Source organism: Typopeltis vanoorti, chromosome 13, assembly GCF_054136105.1.
Source record: "Typopeltis vanoorti isolate ZY-2024b chromosome 13, IOZ_Tvanoo_1.0, whole genome shotgun sequence".
NCBI lineage: Eukaryota > Metazoa > Arthropoda > Arachnida > Uropygi > Thelyphonidae > Typopeltis > Typopeltis vanoorti.
This window is the reverse complement of record NC_143561.1, coordinates 51521725-51542036: the sequence shown is the minus strand read 5'-3', so window position 1 is coordinate 51542036 and position 20312 is coordinate 51521725. Positions and strand designations below refer to the sequence as shown.

The 20312-nt window shown below is 36.4% G+C and overlaps 1 protein-coding gene across 3 annotated transcripts in view; it reads left to right on the top strand.

Moving 5' to 3' along the window:
- ORMDL (sphingolipid biosynthesis regulator orosomucoid 1-like) overlaps positions 1–18579 on the top strand; it is a 150430-nt gene extending 131851 nt beyond the window's left edge. For all 3 annotated transcript variants that reach the window (XM_090402389.1, XM_090402390.1, XM_090402388.1), the window contains one exon: positions 17871–18579. In XM_090402389.1, coding sequence (XP_090258515.1) covers positions 17871–18006 — 136 coding nt within the window. In that variant the 3' untranslated portion in view covers positions 18007–18579. The remainder of the gene's footprint in view (positions 1–17870) is intronic.
- The last annotated feature ends 1733 nt before the right edge of the window (positions 18580–20312 follow it).

The following is a 20312-nucleotide window of genomic DNA, read 5'->3' as shown; positions in this document are numbered from 1 at the left end:
TGCCATGTACCCTCAAGGGGTGTACAGGAAATTATAAATTATATATTTAGTTTATGGATTCATGTCAGTGATGACCTGGTCATCACTCCATGTCAGTTGATGATTTGGTGGGGGGGATATATAAGGGAGTATCCAAGCTGTATTTCTGTAAGAAAGGGATCAAAATCTCTGCAAAAGCATATCAAGACACTGTGCTGGAACCTGCGCTATGGCCCTGAATAACACTTTGTTTCACAGTAGGTAGTGAACCTTTCGACAGGACTCAACCCCTGCATACAAGGCGAGAACCACACAACAGTGGTTGGAGATGAATGTGCCCACATATCACCATTTGAGTGGCCATCTGGAAGTCATAATCTAGATCCATTGGATTTCTAATTGTGGTCAGAGTTAAGAAAGTAGCCTGCAAGAAACAACACCCCAGTGAAGGTGCATTTTGAGCAAGCAGTGGCAGCATTTCTATTGAAAGTTGTGCATGCCATTGACATGCAGCCTCACAGACTTCGGACGTCTGTGCAGCAAAGAGGGACATTTTGATCATTGAGTGCTGGCTGCTATATGCATTTTATACATGTGGTTTATGTGTGCTGAAAGCTGTAATTGATTTAATGATAAATTAAAGTTTATGTGCTGTTCAACTTGTAACAGTATTTATGGATAGACTAGGTATCTGCCAGTAACAATAAGTTTTTTCTATAGCGCGGTTAGCGTAGTGGCTATGCGCTTCGCAACCATATGCCTGCGGAAGGAGTGTCCTAGGTTCGATTCCCGTCGGTGACGTGAGGAGCTGAAGGATCTTCCTGAGCCATAGCCAAGTTAGCCAGTCTTGGGCACGGACAGCATGGTTTTTTCCCCAGTTTATTCTGGGGTTTTTCATCCCGCAAAGCAGGCAAACTGGCCTTGAGAACTCAACACTACAGGCCATAGGATACACCGGGGCATAAGGCTGACCACCTTATCCTGTAAACAGAGTGAGGTCCGATGATCAATGGACCCTCGACACCACAAGGTAAAAGAGAGTATAAGGAAGATGATATTTAGTTTAATCCTTTATCCAAGTGAAAGCAAACAAAGTTTGTATCTGAATTATCTTCAGGACTGGGGCAACTCATGGCAAGGGTGGACTGATTTCACATCACTTGCCTTAGTATCCCATAATGCAAAGCACATCTCCTTGCAGACATGTATAATGCTATGCATAATTAGAAGAGTCACTATCCAGACCGGTTTCGACCTTTATTGAGGTCTCTTCAATAGGAGCCAGATCCAGAGGTGATACCAAGGTTGAAGAAATGCAGAAGTCACATTTTTCTATACCAGTTGCCAAAAGGTGTCACATTTTTTATTAAATTACTCTGGATTAGAGAAAGATGTTGGAAGTTTATTCACTTGGTTAGACTATAAATTATATACATGTGTCCGAGAGCTGAAAAGTTCTCGGCCTAACAATGAAAAAATGAATTTATAATTTTGAAATTATTTTTATTTTCAACATAATCTCCATTTAGACTAATACATTTATTCCAGCGATTCTCCAGCACCGTTATCCCGTCCCTGTAGTAGTTGTCGCTAAGATCTGCAAAATACCCCTCTACAGCTGCAATCACTTCTTGATTCGAAGAAAAACGTTGACCAGCAAGGAAGAGTTTTAGTTTTGAGAAGAGATAGACGTCAGAGGGAGCCAAATCTGGGACATATGGTGGATGTTCCAACAATTCATAGTGCAGATCCCTTAATTTTCCCATTTCCAAAACACCTTTGTGGACAGGCGCATTGTTCATATGAAAGACGATTTTTTCTTCCGCAAACCGGGTCTTTTCTCACACATTTTTTTCATCTAGTCTAGTTAAAAGATCGGAATAATATTCCCCGGTTATTGTTTTACCCTTTTCAAGATAATTAATGAACCAAATGCCTTTAGCGTCCCAAAACACCGATGCCATGACCTTGTCTTCTTTGGTGCTGAACAACCGGCTTCTGTCCATTGTTTTGACTGCTGTTTGAATTCTGGTGTGTAATGGTGAATCTAACTCTCATCCGTGCACTTGATCAATGATTTCTGGTGTTACACTTTTTGACGTCCTTTACATGGATCATCTTTAAGGCTGGTACAGCCACGTTTTAAATTCGGCAGCCCATTTCTTAATTGTCGAAAATGAAGGAGAAGAGTGCCCATAAACTTTTATGAACTTTGAATGAATTTCTTTTGCCGTTAAACTTCTTTTACAAATTATTTTATAACTGCGCAATACTCAGTTTTATCCATTTCAATGGATACAGGCAACACTTTTGCATCAGATAGCTGTGTAAAACAAACTGCTTGATAGAATGACTTACAATTTCACATGGATGTTTATATGACAGATGCACCAACTTAGAAAAAAAAACATTTTGCTGATAGTGTTGCCATTTAGTTGAGGCCGAGAACTTTTCAGACCACCCACGTATTTAATTTAATCCTTTATCCAAGTGTAAGCAAACAAACACTGAGGCAACTCGTGGCAAAGATAGACTGACTTCACATCACCTGCCTTAGTATCCATAATGGAAAGTACATCTCCTTACGGACATGTATAATGCTATGCACAATGGGAAGGGTCACTATCCAGATCGGTTTCGACCTTTATTGAGGTCTCTTCAGTGGAAGCAGACCCCAGAGGTGATACCAAGGTTGAAGTAATGCAGACGTCATATTTGCATGCCTTATTATTAAGTAACTCTGGAGTAGAAAAAGATGTTGAAAGAGTGCCGACTTTTGGCAACTGGTATAGAAAAATATGACTTCTGCTTTATTGAGGTCTCTTCAACTGAAGAGACCTCAATAAAGGTTGCAACCAGTCTGGGTAGTGACCCTTCCCATTATGCATAGCATTATACGTGTCAGCAAGGAGATGTGCTTTGCATTATGGGATACTAAGGCAAGTGATGTTAAGTCAGTCTACCTTTGCCACGAGTTGCCCCAGTCCTGAAGATATGTCAGGTGCAAAATTTGTTTGCTTACACTGGATAAAGGATTAAACTAAATATATAATTTAATGTTTGAACATGTTCACATTGAGGCGATAGTAACTCGCTCCCCGAGGTTAACAACACACCCTCCCCAACAGCCATTATACTGCAGATGCAAGAAAAACAAGTAGCTTTATTGTATCCCTGAATAAGGTACAGAGTCTTTTGCAGTCTGTGTAATGTATTTCTCAACAACGGCACTAGCTAAAGAATCACATGTCACCTCTCACATGAACTATGCTGTATAGACTCAAGCAAAACCGTATGTTGCATCAGAAACACAGTATCTAACTAAAAACTATTGTCCAATTACATGAAATAAGTGTTTGTTTTATTGCATTTGAAATTCTCGATGTCATTATGACAGATCACAAACGCTAACTTCAAATAAAATTCTACCACGAATCGAAACATGCTATATAATGCGTGTGTGAGTTTGTCTGCCAGCTCAAATAAGCAGCAACCAAGGGCTGAAACTTTGTGTGAGTTGAGCCTGCTGGTAATGAGAAGTTCCATCGGAACGATAAACGACACCCCTTCGTGAATGTGTTAAAACTAAGAAATATATAGTGAATGTTGTTATGACAGTTTCAGATGTTATGGAATTCGGTTGAAGAGAATTAGCATTTCAACTCAAGAATTGTCGGTTGCCTTTGTCTTTGGTAGCAATTTCACCAATCATATGCACATCTTCATCTCGTGTAAAACAAAATTTAACTTGTATGTATTGTAACAATTAAAAAAAAAAGTTGAATAATTTATAAGCATATAAAAGGATATCACCTGTAAATCGTTGACGTGCCACCTCTGGCACGCATGCCATAGGTTTGCCATCTATGTCCTAGGTGATTTTAATGTCCATAACACCAACTGCTTTCCTCTTCCAGTTGTACAGATCCTGCAGGCAGAGACACTGAAATATTTGCCATCACCAACGACAATATACAGTGAATGTAGTGAGCCACCTGGGTAATTCGGACCACAACTTAGTTCTCATCTACTGCCTATGCAACAACACTTACACAGTCACACCTGCACAAGAGCAGTTTGGCATTATAACAATGCCAAATGGGACAGCCTCCAAGACTACTATGCTTCATTCCCATGGTTGGACTATTGTTTGCAGTCCTCCAATCCAAACGTATGCACCGAGCATATCACCAAAGTAATCCTCACTGGCATGATAACATACATTCCCCACACTTCTCTGAACTGCCGTTCCCCTATCCAAACCCTGGTTCTCCAAAAGATGTGCCAAGGCTGTACAAATGAAAAATCAGGCATACTACAGCTGGCTCAAATTAAGAACTCATCCTCCTTCAGTGCCTATACTGAAGCCCGAAACAGATGCAAAAAAATTATCAATGATTCCAAAACAGAATTTGAACAGGCAAAAAGCAGGAAACTTGCAGCCTGTCCTAGTGGCAGCCATGCCTTTTGGTCTCTTGCCAAAGCAATTGGTTGCAACTTTTGCCCTACACTACTCCCACCCCTATTATACCCAGATGGCTCAATTGCAACATCACCCACAGAAAAAGCTAACCTTTGGCTAAAGGCTTCACACTTTGCCTCCAATGCACGCATACCTAACAATGGCAAATGCTCCCCAGTCATTCCAACTGCCCAACATACAATGCCTCCTGTATCCTTTTGCTAGAAAGAGATCATAATTAGACACAAAAAAGTCTCCTGGCTCTGATGGCATTCCTCCAATTGTCCTGAAGGTCTGTGCAGCAGAACTGCCTCCTATCCTATGCTGTCTGTACACACACTCTTACTTCACTGGTATATATCCCCAATCCTGGAAATTGGCGTATATTCAACCCCTTCCCAAAATGAGTGACAAATTGCTGCCATCTAACTACTGCCCTATCTCACTCACTCATCTCAGTCCTATCTAAAGTGATGGAGAAAACCATCAATTCTCAACTCCTACTCTACCTTGAAGGTACCCAGCTATTAAGTGACCACCAGTACGGATTCTGTCGATGCCGATCAACAGGTGACCTCTCTCATATATCACCCTGGACATATGCCATGGAAAAATTTGCCGAATTCAAGTAGTTGCACTTGATATCTCTAAAGCCTTTGACCGGATCTGGCACAAAGGCTTAGTAAACAAACTTCCATCATTTGGACTGTCTCAGGACTTCTGCAGATGGATTGCCAGCTTCCTGTCTGGACGCACACTGTGTGATGGTAGATGGCTCCCTATCCTCCCACCATCCAACTAATGCTGGGGTCCCACAAGATTCAGTTCTCTCACCGACCCTCTTCCTTCTGTACATCAATGACCTACTTCAGTTGACCTCCAACCCAATACACAGTTTTGCAGATGACAGCACATTGCACTCCTCCCTTTCATTTGATAAACCTTACCCTACACAACTCACTTCGACCCACAGAACATCAACCAAAACTTCCCTTAATTCGGACCTCCATGACACCCTCTGATGGGGTTCAGATAACCTCATCGAATTCAACGCTAGTAAAACCCAGTTCTGTCTTATGTCCCACAAACATGGTGCACCCTGTTGGGTATCTAACTGGATACTGAACGAATGAGGATGGGCTGGCAATTTGGGATTTAACTGACCAAATTGTATTCTCATTGGCTTAAACCAATATACAAAATGATGGTACAACATGACATAATTTCGTGTCGGCTGGGGTGTCGCCTGGTTAAACAAGGCCCCCTTTGTTTTTGCCAGGGAACCAGAGTGAAAAGTCAGCTACTGGAACAAATCTGAAAGCACACTCCAACTCAACATCACCAGAGTTAAAGATCAGTACTATCAACATAAGAAGCCTGAATGGCAAAGAAATGGAGCTAGCTGAGGAATTAGATAGTACCAGATCGACATAATAGGGGTGACTGAAACAAAAAAGACAAAAACTGGTGAGATCTTTCTGAGCAATAAATACAAAATGTTATATTCAGGCAATGACAATCAAGGAAAAGAAGTTGTAGCCATAGTATTCAACACAAAATACGAGGCTCATCTTCCTGAATGGCAGGCAGTCTCAAGTAGAGTGATGTGGGCAAATATAAGAATCGGGAACTGTACAATGAGATTTATTTGTGCCTATGGTCCCACAGAAGGCTTTACTAAGGTAGAAGTGGAGGAAGTTTTTGAGGCTCTAGAGAAACCTTTGACTGACACAATGAAAAAGGAAAAGTTGGTCCTTGTTGGGGACCTAAATAGCAGAGTAGGAAGTGATTGTCAGACATACAAAAATGTTTTGGGAAAATTTGGAGAAAAGAGCAAACCTAATAATAATGGCAAATACCTGTTGGATTTCTGCTCAGGACGTGGACTGGTTATTACTAACACCATGTTCCAACATAAAAATGTGCACAAATTCACATGGAGAGAAGCAGCAGCAAGGAATAAGAAAAGTTTCATTGACTATGTTATTATTGATAGTGATGTTTTTTCCCTGGTGCGGGACACCAGAGTGTACAGAGGATTTGAAATTGGAAGCGATCACTATTTAGTCTTGAGCAGATAAATTTGAATTTCATATTGAAAAGAATGACATGTAAGAAAGTTTTAAAGCGAATAAAAGTTGAGCAGCTCTCAGATGTGAACTGTAGACTAAAATACACAAAGATTATTGAAGAAAAAATGAAAGAGTTTGAGAACAAGAACTAAACCTTGGAGATTCAGTGGCAAACTTGGAAGAAAACCCTGATTGATTCAGCCAGAGAGTCATGTGGTGAGGTTGTCTGCAAGGATAGTAAAATCAGAACTCCATGGTGGACACAGGAAGTTAAAGAGACATTGAAGGAAAAGAAGAAAGCATATCAAAAGTTCCTGGCAAATAAGTCAGCTTGTGTTCTTAGAGAATACAGAGACAAATTTAAGAAAGCTAAACACTGTGTAAAACTAGCTAAACAAAAGTCATGGGAGGACTTTGGCAAGAACATAGAAAATAAATATCAAGAAGGTGGCAAAATATTCTGGAGGTTGTTGAAGAAGCTTAGAAATGGAGGAAAGAGTGCCATAAAAGGAATTAGAGATGATAAAGGTGACATGAAAACGGGAGAAAAAGATATCCTTGAATTATGGAGTAATTACTTCAAAAAATTGCTAAATGAAACAAGTAGTAATAGCACAGTGGTAAAAAACACTCAACAGGCATACAGTCAGGAATACATATCCATACTTGAAGTAGAAAAAGCCATCAAAGACTTGAAATATGGAAATGCTGAAGTATGGTGGTATAAAAGTCTTACAGTGGCTGCACTGCATAGTTCAGAAAGGCTGGACAGAGGGACGAATTCCCAATGATTGGAGTAGAGCTCTAATAGTACCCATATATAAAAAGGAAAATAAAACTAAATGTGAGAATTACAGAGGTAATTCTACCACTGAGTGTTCTGGACAAGATTTATGCCAGTACGGTTGAGAAGAATTGTGGAAGAAAAGCTGGATTCAGGCCAAATAGAGGCTGTCAGGATCAGATCTTCACTTTACGACAGTTAGTTGAGATATCATGGGAATATAACAAAGATCTGTATTTAAGTTTTGTCGATCTGGAAAAGGCATACGACAAGGTGCCAAGAGAGAAGCTATTCAATACACTACAGTTATATAGTGTCAATGGGGCATTATATCAAGCAATACTTAGTCTTTATTTGAGTTGCAAGTCAGCAGTTAGAATAGAAGGAAGTACAGGAAGATGGTTTAATGTTAAATCTGGTTCTAGTAGCAAGGCTTATACATTGGTCATACATAACTGGTAATTAGCTTATGGAATTAACAACGCATATAAAGGATATTAATTAATTATTTGTTCTACTTTGGCCAAACAGGCAGGACAGCAAATATCAAGATTTCAGAACACAAAGACTACATCTGGTTTCACCAGTACAGCCACTCTGGGCTGGCAGACCATGCTTTAGATAGACACCATAGAATTCCTTGGAAGAAAACTAAAATAATACTCTGCAGCATGTTTAAGTATGAAAGATTATTCATGGAATCATCAGCAGCTCTAAAAAACGTTCCAAACCTCAACAAATTTAGGAGACTTACTTTATGAGAACTTCAGCCCAATGGCCAAGACAACCAAATTAGCCTGCCAGAGGGCACCGTTAGTAATTTAGGAACAATATTAGTTTCTTGCCTTCCTCCTCATTTGCTTTTGTTAATGCCTGCATGCACATACCATATTTTTATGTTCCTGAAGATGGCAACATGACGTTGCTGAAATATTGAAGTTATTCATTAAAGTTCCCTTTAATTAATATCTTTTATATGCATTGTTAATTCCGTAAGCTAATTACCAGTTAAATCTGGTGTGAGACAAGGATGTACATTATCCCCTCTGTTATTCATTATCTATATGGATCACATTATGAAGGAAAGTGGTATTAAACATGATATCAGAATTGGAGATGTTAATGTCAACTCTTTGCTTTATGCGGACGATGTTATACTTCTAAATAAATCCGCTACAAGTTTGCAAGATTCCCTGAATCACTGTTGTAATAGATATGGTATGAAGGTCAGCAATAAAAAGACAAAGACAATGAAAATAGGTAGAATCGTTGAAAATGTCACCTTAAATAAATTCATATGGAATAAGAGAGAAATTAGTCGGAACACTAAATTAGCTGTATACAAGACAGTGTTCAAACCAGTTTTAACTTATGGATCTGAGAGCTGGCTCAGAAGTAAAACACTTGACCAAAGACTAGAGACAGCAGATATGAGAGTCCTGAGAAAGATTAGAGGCATGAACAGATGGCATCAATGGCAATATCATATTAAAAAAGAGGTTATTAGGAACATTGCCGGCATCCAGGAATGCGTCAGCAGAGCTAATCTCTCGCCCATTCTGTTCAAGTGACCAGAATGGGCGAGGAAAGATTAGCAAAACAATTGTTCTCTGCCAGGTTGTCAGGAAAACGACCCAAATATAGGTGGATTGATACAGTATAAAGTGCCTTAGACGATAGAAATATAAGCTCTGATAATGATGTTGAAGTCTTGACAAGTAACAGACTGATTTGGAGGAAAATTGTAGATAGGAAGTTAGTAATGAGGTAAATTTTTCATGAAGTACTATCATATCCTGTACACCCCCTTGAGGGTACATGTCAGGAATTTGATGATGATGAAGAACCATTTACCCCCAGTATTATTTTTGATAACACTCAAATTCCCAGACAAGATGAAATTTCTCTTCTCAGAATTACGTTGATATCAGGCCTCTCCGGGCATAAACACATCACAACCATTGCATCTTCTGCTTCCAAAAAACTCTGCTTTCTCTTTCACTCAAGATGTTACTTCACTTCAAAACAGCTGTTAACCTCATACAAATCACATATCTCTCCAGCTATCAAATACTGTTCTCACATTTGGAGTGGGGCTCCTAAAAGCTCCCTCAAAATGCTCGACTCAATACAGAGGAGAGCAATTAGACTGATAAATGATTCATCTCTTACCAACTCATTCCCTCCACTTTCACATAGACATTTAGTCTCTGCAATTTGTACATTCTACAAATATTTTCATGGAAAATGCTCATCTGAAACAGCATCAATAATTCCCCCACTCTGTACTAAACCCATCGGAACACATACAGCCACTTCCCAACATCCCTTCACAGTACACCTTGAAACCCACAGAACAAGTTTCTTTTCCTCCTCCTTAATCCCTGCTACTGCTGTACTGTGGAACAGTCTGCCCCTGATTGATTTCCCAAGGAATACAATATGCAGGCTTTTAAATCGAATGTCAACAAGTTCTCCTTTCCCATCTCACTACTCAATAATAGCACAGTGGTAGAAAACACTGACCAGGTGTGCAATCAGAAATACATATCCATGCTTGAAGTAGAAAAAGCCATCAAAAGCTTGACATGTGGAAAGGCAGCTGAAGTAGATGATATTCGACCAGAAATGCTCAAATATGGAGGTATAAAAGTCTTACAATGGCTGCACTGCATTAGTTCAGAAGGCCTGGACAGAGGGGCGAATTCCAGATGATTGAAGTAGAGCTCTCATAGTACCCATATATAAAATGGGAAATAAAACTGAATGTGAGGTATTTCTCTACTGAGTATTTGTGATAAGATTTATACAAGTATACTTGAAAAATGGTTGAGAAGGATTGTGGAAGAGAAGCTTAGTGAAAAACAAGCTGGAATCAGGCCAAATAGAGGCTGTCAGGATCAGATTTTCACTTTACAACAAATAGTTGAGAAATCATGGGAATATAGCAAAGATCTGTATTTAAGTTTTGTAGACCTGGAAAAGGCATATAACAAGCTGCTATGAGAGAGAAGCTATTCAAAATGCTACAGTTGTATGGTGTTAGTGGGGCATTATATCAAGCAATACTTGATCTTTATTTGAGTCATAAGTCAGCAGTTAGAATTGAAGGAAGTACAGGAAGGTGGTTTAATGTTAAATCTGGTGTCAGACAAGGATGTACATTATCCCCTCTGTTATTCATTATCTATGTGGATCACATTATGAAGGAAAGTGGTATTAAACCTGATATCAGAATTGGAGATGTTAATATCAGCTCTTTGCTTTATGCAGATGATGTTATATTTCTAAATAAATCTGCTACAAGTCTGCAAGATTCCCTGACTAAAATGAATAACTGTTGTAATAGATATGGTATGAAGATGAAGGTCAGCAATAACAAGACAGAGACATATCTGGCACAACGTGCCAGATTTTTACTAATAGATGAAACAGAGATTGAAAATTAGCTTAATTTACCAAAAAGGACTTTTGTCAACAATGGTTTCTCTCTTAAGAAAATTGATAAATTTATCTCTCACCGTCGTTCTCCTATTATTGAAGATTCTTCTTCCCCAAGAACATTCATATTCATATCTTTACTATACATCAGCTTTCTCCCCAAAACTGGTGAAAATTCTTAGGAAATTCAACATTAGAACTTATTTCACTACGTTTCCAAAACTTCGATCAATACTAAGTAGACCTAAAAAAAAAAAATATCTTCTTCTTCTGCAGTATCCAGGAGTCTACAAGATCTTGTGTGAATGTGGCAAACCATATTATGGTCAGATGGCTAAATCTATCCTTTTACGTATTGAGGAACACAGAAGAAACATATCCTACAATAGGGCCAGCACTCTCTCAAGCTACATTCTCTTCTCTATTAACGCGGATGAAGGCCTTCAACACCCAATAGACTGGCCACAAACTTCTAATATTCATAGGTGTTACGATGAACTCGAAAGGAAGATAGTCAAATCTAAAGAAATATCCCTTGATATTTCTTTAGATTCGACTTTAATTGGAATTCCAGCACGCATTCCTGTTTTAAACTGTATTTCGGTCTTTTATATTAGTTCTGTTGCGTAATTTTATTATGTCTCTGTTATTTTACATAATTCTTGGTCTTTGATACCTGAAGTAGTTGAATTTTGTTCGACGAAACTAGTACTATCTCAGCATTAAGAATAAAGAGCTTTATTCTTTTTATTCTCGATATTATAGTCATTCAAACTAATTTTTTCATAACATTATCTACTGAGTAAATATGTACGCCTATATATATATATATAATGTATAAAGTATTTTACCTTGGGTATATTAAATGTTAAAGATACCAAGCAATTTATACCTGGTTTTACTCCATTTCCCAAGTAAGCAAACAGACAAGTCAGGTTTGTGCCTGCACGTAATGCAAGACCAAGATAACCATGGTAAAAGTAGAATAAGTTCTGATCACTAATCTTAATATTTACCCATAATGCACAGTACATCTGGAGGAGATGTATGATGCTTTGTATTAAAGTCAAGGGGCCACTACCCAGACCGGTTTCGACCTTTATTGAGATCTCATCAGTGGGAGCCAGGCTAGAAATATCAAGATTTTAATAATACAGAGCTTATAAGTATTTTACCAGAACAAGTTACCATAAGGTGTTTTAACCTTATTAAATAAAAATCTCAGGAGGAGATATAAATGTAGAAAGTATTTTACCTTGGGTATATTAAATGTTAAAGATACCAAGCTATTAGGATACAGTCCAGAATTTACCAGAAGAGCACAGTGCCTGTTCAGATCACTCATCCTCTGCAATTCTTCCGAATAGTGATTCAAAATGTTCAAAAATTCAAAACATCTCATAACAGTAGTCCATTTTTATCCCATTCTATGCTGCCACTCATGAGACAAGAGTACTTATACTTTTGTCTCTGAAAAAAATCAGCCATCCAAATCACTCTGTTCCTGAGTCAGCATTGTCTTTAAATGTATTTCTCGTTCTCTTGATAGAACTACAGTTTGGTTTATTCATTCATTGTATTGCATGGAAATCTCTATAGACCATGAAGACTCATCACAGGCCCAAACTGTCCACCCAGTATATATTGTATCTCTCATTGGATGCATTGACCAACAAAGCACTCACAAGGCTCGTGAGTGCTTTGTTAGTTAATCCCACTTATTCACCACTCTTCAAGCAAAAACAATTTAGTCCTCATCCTGGAAAATGAGTAAGAATGTGCCCTTGCTCAATTTTCAGCAATGTCCCCCTTATTCTTCTCCCTCTCTCATCTAGCCAAGTGCTGAAATATTTCCTCTGCATTAGTACTGCAAAATCCTTTTTAATAACTTAAATGTTTCTAACATATCCACCAACTTTTGCAACCTGCAAATTCTCAGTTTATCAGGAAGCAATCCACAGAGCCACCCAACATCTGGGTCACTAATCTTTTATACTATCTGATAGTGCCTCATCAGTAAACAACTGAATAATTTCCTGCCTCATTTATGTACAAATTAAACAGCAGTGGTCTGAGCACAGAGCCTTGTATCACACCAGTAGTCATCTGCTTTCTCCTGAATTTTGTTCCTCCATACTCTTGTATCTGTCACTCATTCCTGAATTTCTTTGCTGACAATTTTTCCAATATCTTTTACCACTGCTCCAGAGATACTGATTTCGTCTATAATCTCCTACTAAATAATTTACTTGAAGGAGCCTCCTTCATACAGCAAAACTGTTTTATCCTCCTCCTTCCACTCTCTTAGGAGTTTACTGGAGCTGAGACTTAAGTTAAACAGCATACCGTTGCCATTTCCTTTGCACATTCTTGCAATATGCAGTCGTATATCCCAAGTACTTTCAATTCATCAACTCCCTATTCTCATCTGTCATGGCAACACCCTCACTTGGATACCACTTTGCAAAGTGGTTATTCAGTAAATCAACTATTTTGTCTGCTTCTGTCACCTCACTACCATCAGCACTCTTCCATTTACTTGCCACATAATGAAAGTCCTCTTTTGGATTTTCTTTTACTTACTCAGCTAATTTCTTCTTAATCTGATTTTGTCATCCCAATCAGCAAGCTCATGAGTGCAGGAAAGGTGGCCATGCTGGCCCACCTTCCTTGCACTCATGAGCTTGCTGATCACCTTATAAGTATATAATACCTTCCACAACATTTTCAGTTTGCTTCATGATAATACTTATCTTTATAAATCCTGCTGTTTTGGATATACAGTGTATTGCTTTCTTCAGATAGCAATACACTGTATTTGATGTTGTAATATTGAAGAAGATACTAATCTCCTGGATTTATATCTTTCTGTATAAGAGGTTTTTTCCTACTGAATCTGGTGATCCCTAAAGTAAGGGGGATAACTGTCATTTTTCAACAATTTTTCTTGACAATCTCTCTCAGGCACTGCTAATATCATTTTTCTCTTCAAGATTTTTATGCATTGCTTCAAGCTGCCTCTCAAGGTTGTCATAATCACTTGTCTTACAGTTCTGCATATATATATATATCACCCTGTAACTGAAAATTTCATATTTAGTAACTTCCCATCTTCTCATAATCTGTAGGAGTTCTGAAATTGCTTTAATGGGTACATTAGTAAAAAGGGAGACTTTTTACTAATGTACCCATGATTTATTCCTTATAATTCTAAGGTTTAAGTTTATGGAGGCCAGGATATAACTGTCTATTAATTTTTGGAGTGCTTTTTTTTTTTTTTTTTGTCAAGCATTAAGTAGATCTTGATCACACTCAGAGTGATCGAGTACTGCTGCAGCATTACTCTTATCTGCTTTAGTGATGATATTCTGGTTCTGTAGTTTTCTTTAGTATTCACATGTTCCTTTTGAGATTCTTTGCAGATTTTAAAATGTTAACTATGTCCAATCAAATGTTATTGGTGCGATGTAGGAAGGGGGGGGTATAGATACTTCTTTCTATTTTTGCCATGATTTAAGGATCCATTTCACTATCGAAAAGAAAAATGACAGTTATCCCCCTTACTTTAGGGATCACCAGATTCAGTAGGTAAAAACCTCTTATACAGAAAGATATAAATCCAGGAGATTAGTATCTTCTTCAATATTACAACATCAAATCTGGAGACCTTCAGCAAGTGCCTCATTGCAGCTTGCATCGAGGACACCAGTTAGGACTGTTATGATCCAGTCTGTGTTTGCTTTCATGCTAATATGCCTGCATACACATGCTCAGTGTTTTTTTTTTTTGTGTATGTGTGGATGTGCGTGCCCATGAAGATGCCTTGGTGACCAAGGCAAAATATTGGTGTAATAATTTAGTGTTTATTTATTTACTGACTAAATTTACATAAATTTAGTTAATGTTTAGAAAAATAAGCATCAACATAATATTCTACACTTATTTTCCAGCAGTTGTATTTTCAGGACTCAAATTGTTCAAGATTTTATCAAACCAGACTGATAATGTTTTTTTATTTAACATGTTTTTGGGTTAAGTGCATTTCACAAAATGCCTAAGTGCTTATCAGATTGATTGTAACTATTACACTTTTTTTTATAATGTTAGTCAAGGAGCTTTTATTTTATCGTCCTACATGTTTCGCTAATTTTTCTATCGGCATCTTCAGGGAATACAAATTAGTAAGCTATATGAAGGTAACAGAATAGGTTATAACTGACGGTTCTAATTCATACAAAAAATTGGTATTGTGCGAGACAATGCGCGTCTCGGGAACGTGATTTATTCATTATGGCTCATGATGTAATTGTCATGAAAGTTCATTTCTTTGATGTTTAATGATCTGATTAAAGGCTTTCCAAATTTCTGGTAAGATTAGACCTTGATTCTTGTTTAGGTTTTCAGTTTTACGGCGACTGTAGCTGCTGCCTTGAAGGTTCTTGAATGGTAGTTATCTTCCATATAGAGCATACGGCTCTTATCCCACTCAATGTGATGGTTTGTAGAGGCAAAGTGGCAAGAAAGGCCTGAAATGTCTTGTCTGTTGTTTCTGACATATCCTATGTGTTCTTTCGTTCTCGTTTCAAAGCTTCTAGAGGTCTGACCTATGTAACTAATACCACATGAGCAAGGTATATTATATACTCCAGAGTACTTGTAGAATGGATGAGGGTCTTTCAGTGATCTTAAAAATTTCCGAATAGTGTTGACTGGCTTGAATGCTACTCTGATATTATGTGGTTTTAGAAGGTTAGCCAATTTTTTGGAAATGCTGCTGACAAATGGAATAGTAATAGTACTGATGTATTGGTCAACACTATTTGGAAATTTTTAAGATCACTGAAAGACCCTCATCCATTCTAAAGTACTCTGGAGTATATAATATACCTTGCTCCTGTGGTGTAAGTTACGTTGGTCAGACCTGTAGAAGCTTCGAAATGAGACAGAAAGAACACACAGGATATGTCAGAAATAACAGACAAGATATTTCAGGCCTTTCTTGCCACTTTGCCTCTACCAACCATTACATTGAGTGGGATAAGAGCTTTATGCCCTATATAGAAGATAACTACCATTCAGGAACCTTCAAGGAAGCAGCTACAGTCGCCTGTAAAACTGAAAACCTAAACAAGAATCAAGGTCTAACCTTACCAGAAATTTGGAAAGTTTTAATCAGATCATTAAACATCAAAGAAATGAACTTTCATGACAATTATTACATCATGAGCCATAATGAATAAATCACGTTCCCGAGACACGTGCATTGTCTCGCACAATACCAATTTTTTGTATGAATTAGTTACCTTCATATAGCTTACTAATTTGTATTCCATGAAGATGCTGATAGAAAAATTGGCAAAACATGTAGGACGATAAAATAAAAGCTACTTGACTAACATTATAAAAAAAAGTGTAATAGTTAATTCTTCTTTGTTTCTGGCTGGAAAAATTTTATTGAAATTATTATGAAATTTGTTGAGCTATTTGCATGTGAGGTGGATGGAATAAAATGAAATTTGATGTTTAGGGTGTATGCTAAATCATCTACCTAAAACCATTTTCACTTGGACTCGTTTCACACTAAAAACAGTACAGCAAAACCAAAATAGAGATGAATCCATAAATTTTGATACAATTTTCAAATTTCATTATATTCCATCTAGGAAAAGCAGAATTACTATATTACTAACATTTTAAATAATATTGACAAAAATGATTTAATTGTAACCAAACTGGGTTCAGGCAACATATTTAATTCCACCAGCCAGATCTGAGTTACCATTTCCTACAATTTCAAAACATTTTAGAAACTTTATTTTCTAAAATAAAAATTAAAAAAATCAGTTTTTGAATTTTGCACATACAGTCATGAAATAAAATCATTTAAAAAAAAAAATCTCTTAAGCCATCCTTTAAGTATACCAGATATGGAATTTCAACAAAATCTGGCTAGCTAGAGCTGCAGAACTTGCAATGGAGAAAACAGATAGGCAAGAAGAGCAAATGAGTCTAATAGATACTTATGCATGTTGTGATCAAAAATATTATATACGCAGTTTTATCTAATTTGATATTTAGAATCTCAGCAAAAAAAATTTGAGTCATATCGATTTTTTCAATGGTTGTAAACTATGTGTACAATACATTTCCATAACAACCAAAATAGATTTGGTTGTTATGGAAATTGTTCACAAGATGCATAAGGGTGAGGAAAGATTAGCAAAACAAGTGTTCTCTGCCAGGTTGGCAGGAAAATGACCCAGAGGAAGACCAAGATATAGGTGGATTGATACGGTACAAAGTGCCTTAGACAATAGCAATATAAGATCTAATAATGTTGGAGTCTTGACAAGTAACAGACTGATTTGGAGGAAAATTGTAGATAGGAAGTTAGTAATAATGTAAATTTTTCATGTAGTACTATCATATCCTGTACACCCCTTGAGGGTACATGGCAGGAATTTGATGATGCATAAGTATCTATTAGACTCATTTGATCTTTCTGCCTGTCTGTTTTCTCCATTTGCAAGTTCTGCAGCTCTAGCCAATCAGATTTTATTGAAATTCCAAATCCTAGTATACTTCAAGGATGGCTTAACAGATTTCTTTAAAATTTTATTTCTAAAATGTTTTGAAATTATATGAAATAGTAATTCGGATCTGGCTGGTGGAATGAAATGTGTTGCCTGAATCCAATTTGGTTATACTTAAACAATTTTTATTGTCAGTATTATTTAAAATGATAGCAATACATTAATTCTGGTTTTTCTTGATGGAATATCATGAAACCAGTATGAAAATTTGTGGATTCATCTCTAAGTTGTTGTGGATGATACCATTATACATGATTATTTTTACAAAAACAGCATCGTTTTATTATTATCTCCAATCATTTACTTTTGATCACATTTCAATTCATACTAATTTTTTATTTATTTGAAGATATTTAAAAAATCATTCCCATTTCGAAAAAGTTTGTGAATAATTCTATTGACTATTTGCCACAATAAATTTTTAAAATAATATTCTTAATTTAGGAAGTAGGTAATGATTCAGCCAATAACTTCTAATGATTATTCTATGCTTTATGAATATAGACGTTTGATGTTTGACTATAGATTTTATTTTTCAGATTTTTCCTGACAAGTTTCTACACCAAGTATGATTCTATGCATTTTGTAATAAATTTCCTATTTTTAACATTGGTGTTGTTGCCAAAATTGCCTCAGTTTCACATGGTGAGGCTTTTTGATATTAATCGATACTGAAAACCCAAGGAGGACGTTACTTTTGAATTACTGACAAGTTGTCAAATTTGTGATCTCCTTGAGAAAGGTATCAAGTGTCAAAATTCCAAAGTTTTTACATGTGAAATGACTTTGCTGTTCTGGCATTTATAATGAAGACTGAAATTTGTTAGCTCAAGAATAAATTCAGAATATACTACACTACCAAGTCTACAGATAATGAAAGGGAATATATGTATGACATTAAAGATATATTATGCTTATTTTTGTGAACTGATCTGGCTGTGAAATTTAACTCAACATTTACAACATGTTATTAATACTGAACAGTTTTCTATCTTAAAAATATATAACTGGGTTATTTTGATAATTTTGTTTTAATTTTAACTATTAAGTTTCATCTGTAGTTTAAAAATTTTCCTATCACATTTCATTTTATTTGAAGTGTTAGGTAATATACACATAGGGATGTGTATCATAATATCAGCTGTGAATTTACTTTCTAATATATATTTGCTTGGAAAATTTGCATATATGACATTTTTTCTCATAAAGGAGATGTACAATTTGGAAATAAAAGTTTTCTTGCTACAATTGACTGGGTGAATTGTTTTTAGAATTACCAAAATTGCTTTATGCTATCTACTTATTCAGGACAAAATAACCCTGTTTGATAATACTTGTGGTGGAATGTATTAAGGTAGATAGAAAATAGTGCAGCTGATATCAGTTTATCTTATTGAAACGAGATTTGCCTTCCCTTTTAATGTGCTAGGCTTGGTAGCCTGTATGGCCACATAATTTGGGTTTTTAGAAAAATAATTAAGATAAGATCATTAATCCTATCTATATAGCTTATGTCTTGTGTGCTCTGTAGCTAGTTTGGCTGTCTTGCAGGATCAAAAAAAGTTTTGGGTGGAATAACTCTGCATTTCAATAAGAGGCCAGATAAATATATTATCTGGCCTCTTATTGAAAAGTTCATACAAAGGTTCTTCACGTTCCATATAGGATTTGAACAAGGACACAATGTGCCTGCCAGAGGACATCATCATTACTGACTGACCTACGTAGGATCATAATGAGGCTCCTGCAATAATTTGTCGAGTGAAACAAATTCTGCTAAAATTTTAGCCAATAAAGCAATTTTTTTGACTAGAAAAATAATTGTAAAAAAAATCAATCTTCATTATTATTTCTGCAATTTTCACTTGCATAGGATTAATGTCGATTGACTTATATTTTTTACAAGAACAAAACAGTGTACTAATAGCTTTTTTTTTTTGCATGGTTTAATAAGTTTGAATGCTATTGATTTCTTTGACCTAAATTTCAGATAGAAAAATCATCTTTATCACCAGAACTGATAAAATTTAAATGTCAATAAAGTAAAGAACTTATTTTTATATAGGTTTAGAACATCTGATATGCATGGAACCTTTGAGACAGGGGATGGCTACATACCACTTTATTTTTTAACAGTATGAAATAGTATCATTTTTCATCAGAAAAATCATGTAGTTATCTAAATATCAATAATTATAGCATGCAAGAGCAGTTTGTGGAAGAAAAAGAGATATGGAATTTAACTGATAATATCACAATCTTAAAGGACTGGGATAAAGTGCTGGTGGAACATTGCTAATTTCTTCTTTTTTTTTTTGCAGATATTTATCTGCATACAGATGCCTCAAGTTTTCTCCAAAAGTGCCTATTTATTTCAAACCAAAGTGTAACAGCATGAAATGCACAAGTAACATATTCTGATGTCAACTTCTATATGATTCTGTTATAAATTAGTTTAGAAAAAGTTAGCTGACAAAGCAATGAAGTGGATCACTAAATTCTCCAGAAATATAGTTCAACTATTGTAGGGTTGAATGTAACAATAGGAAAATTTCATTGTCTTTGTTCATAATGATCACACACATATACTGTATATATGGTCTGGTGCAAAAAAAAAACAGCACTGCGACACCCTCTTCAGTACATGCGCTATGAGATATGCTGTTCTATTGCATGTACATTAATAAAGATCACGTGCAGTCTACGTCATTACATTTAGCTGTAGCAGTAGTGTTGACATTTATTGTTGAGCAATTATTTTCATTCATACAGAGTTGGTAGAGCAAATGGTCCAAGCCTACAACATGTTTGTGAGCGGTTTGTTCATCATTTCTAAGGGAATTTGGGGAGACCATGAACTGTTAACACAAATGAGAATCACTGGCATATGGCAAAGCAAGTGTTCTCCAAAATGCAGTCAACACTGAATAGTGGTAAAACTTGGTATACTGAGGCAGTCACTACAGAGAATCCATAAGAAG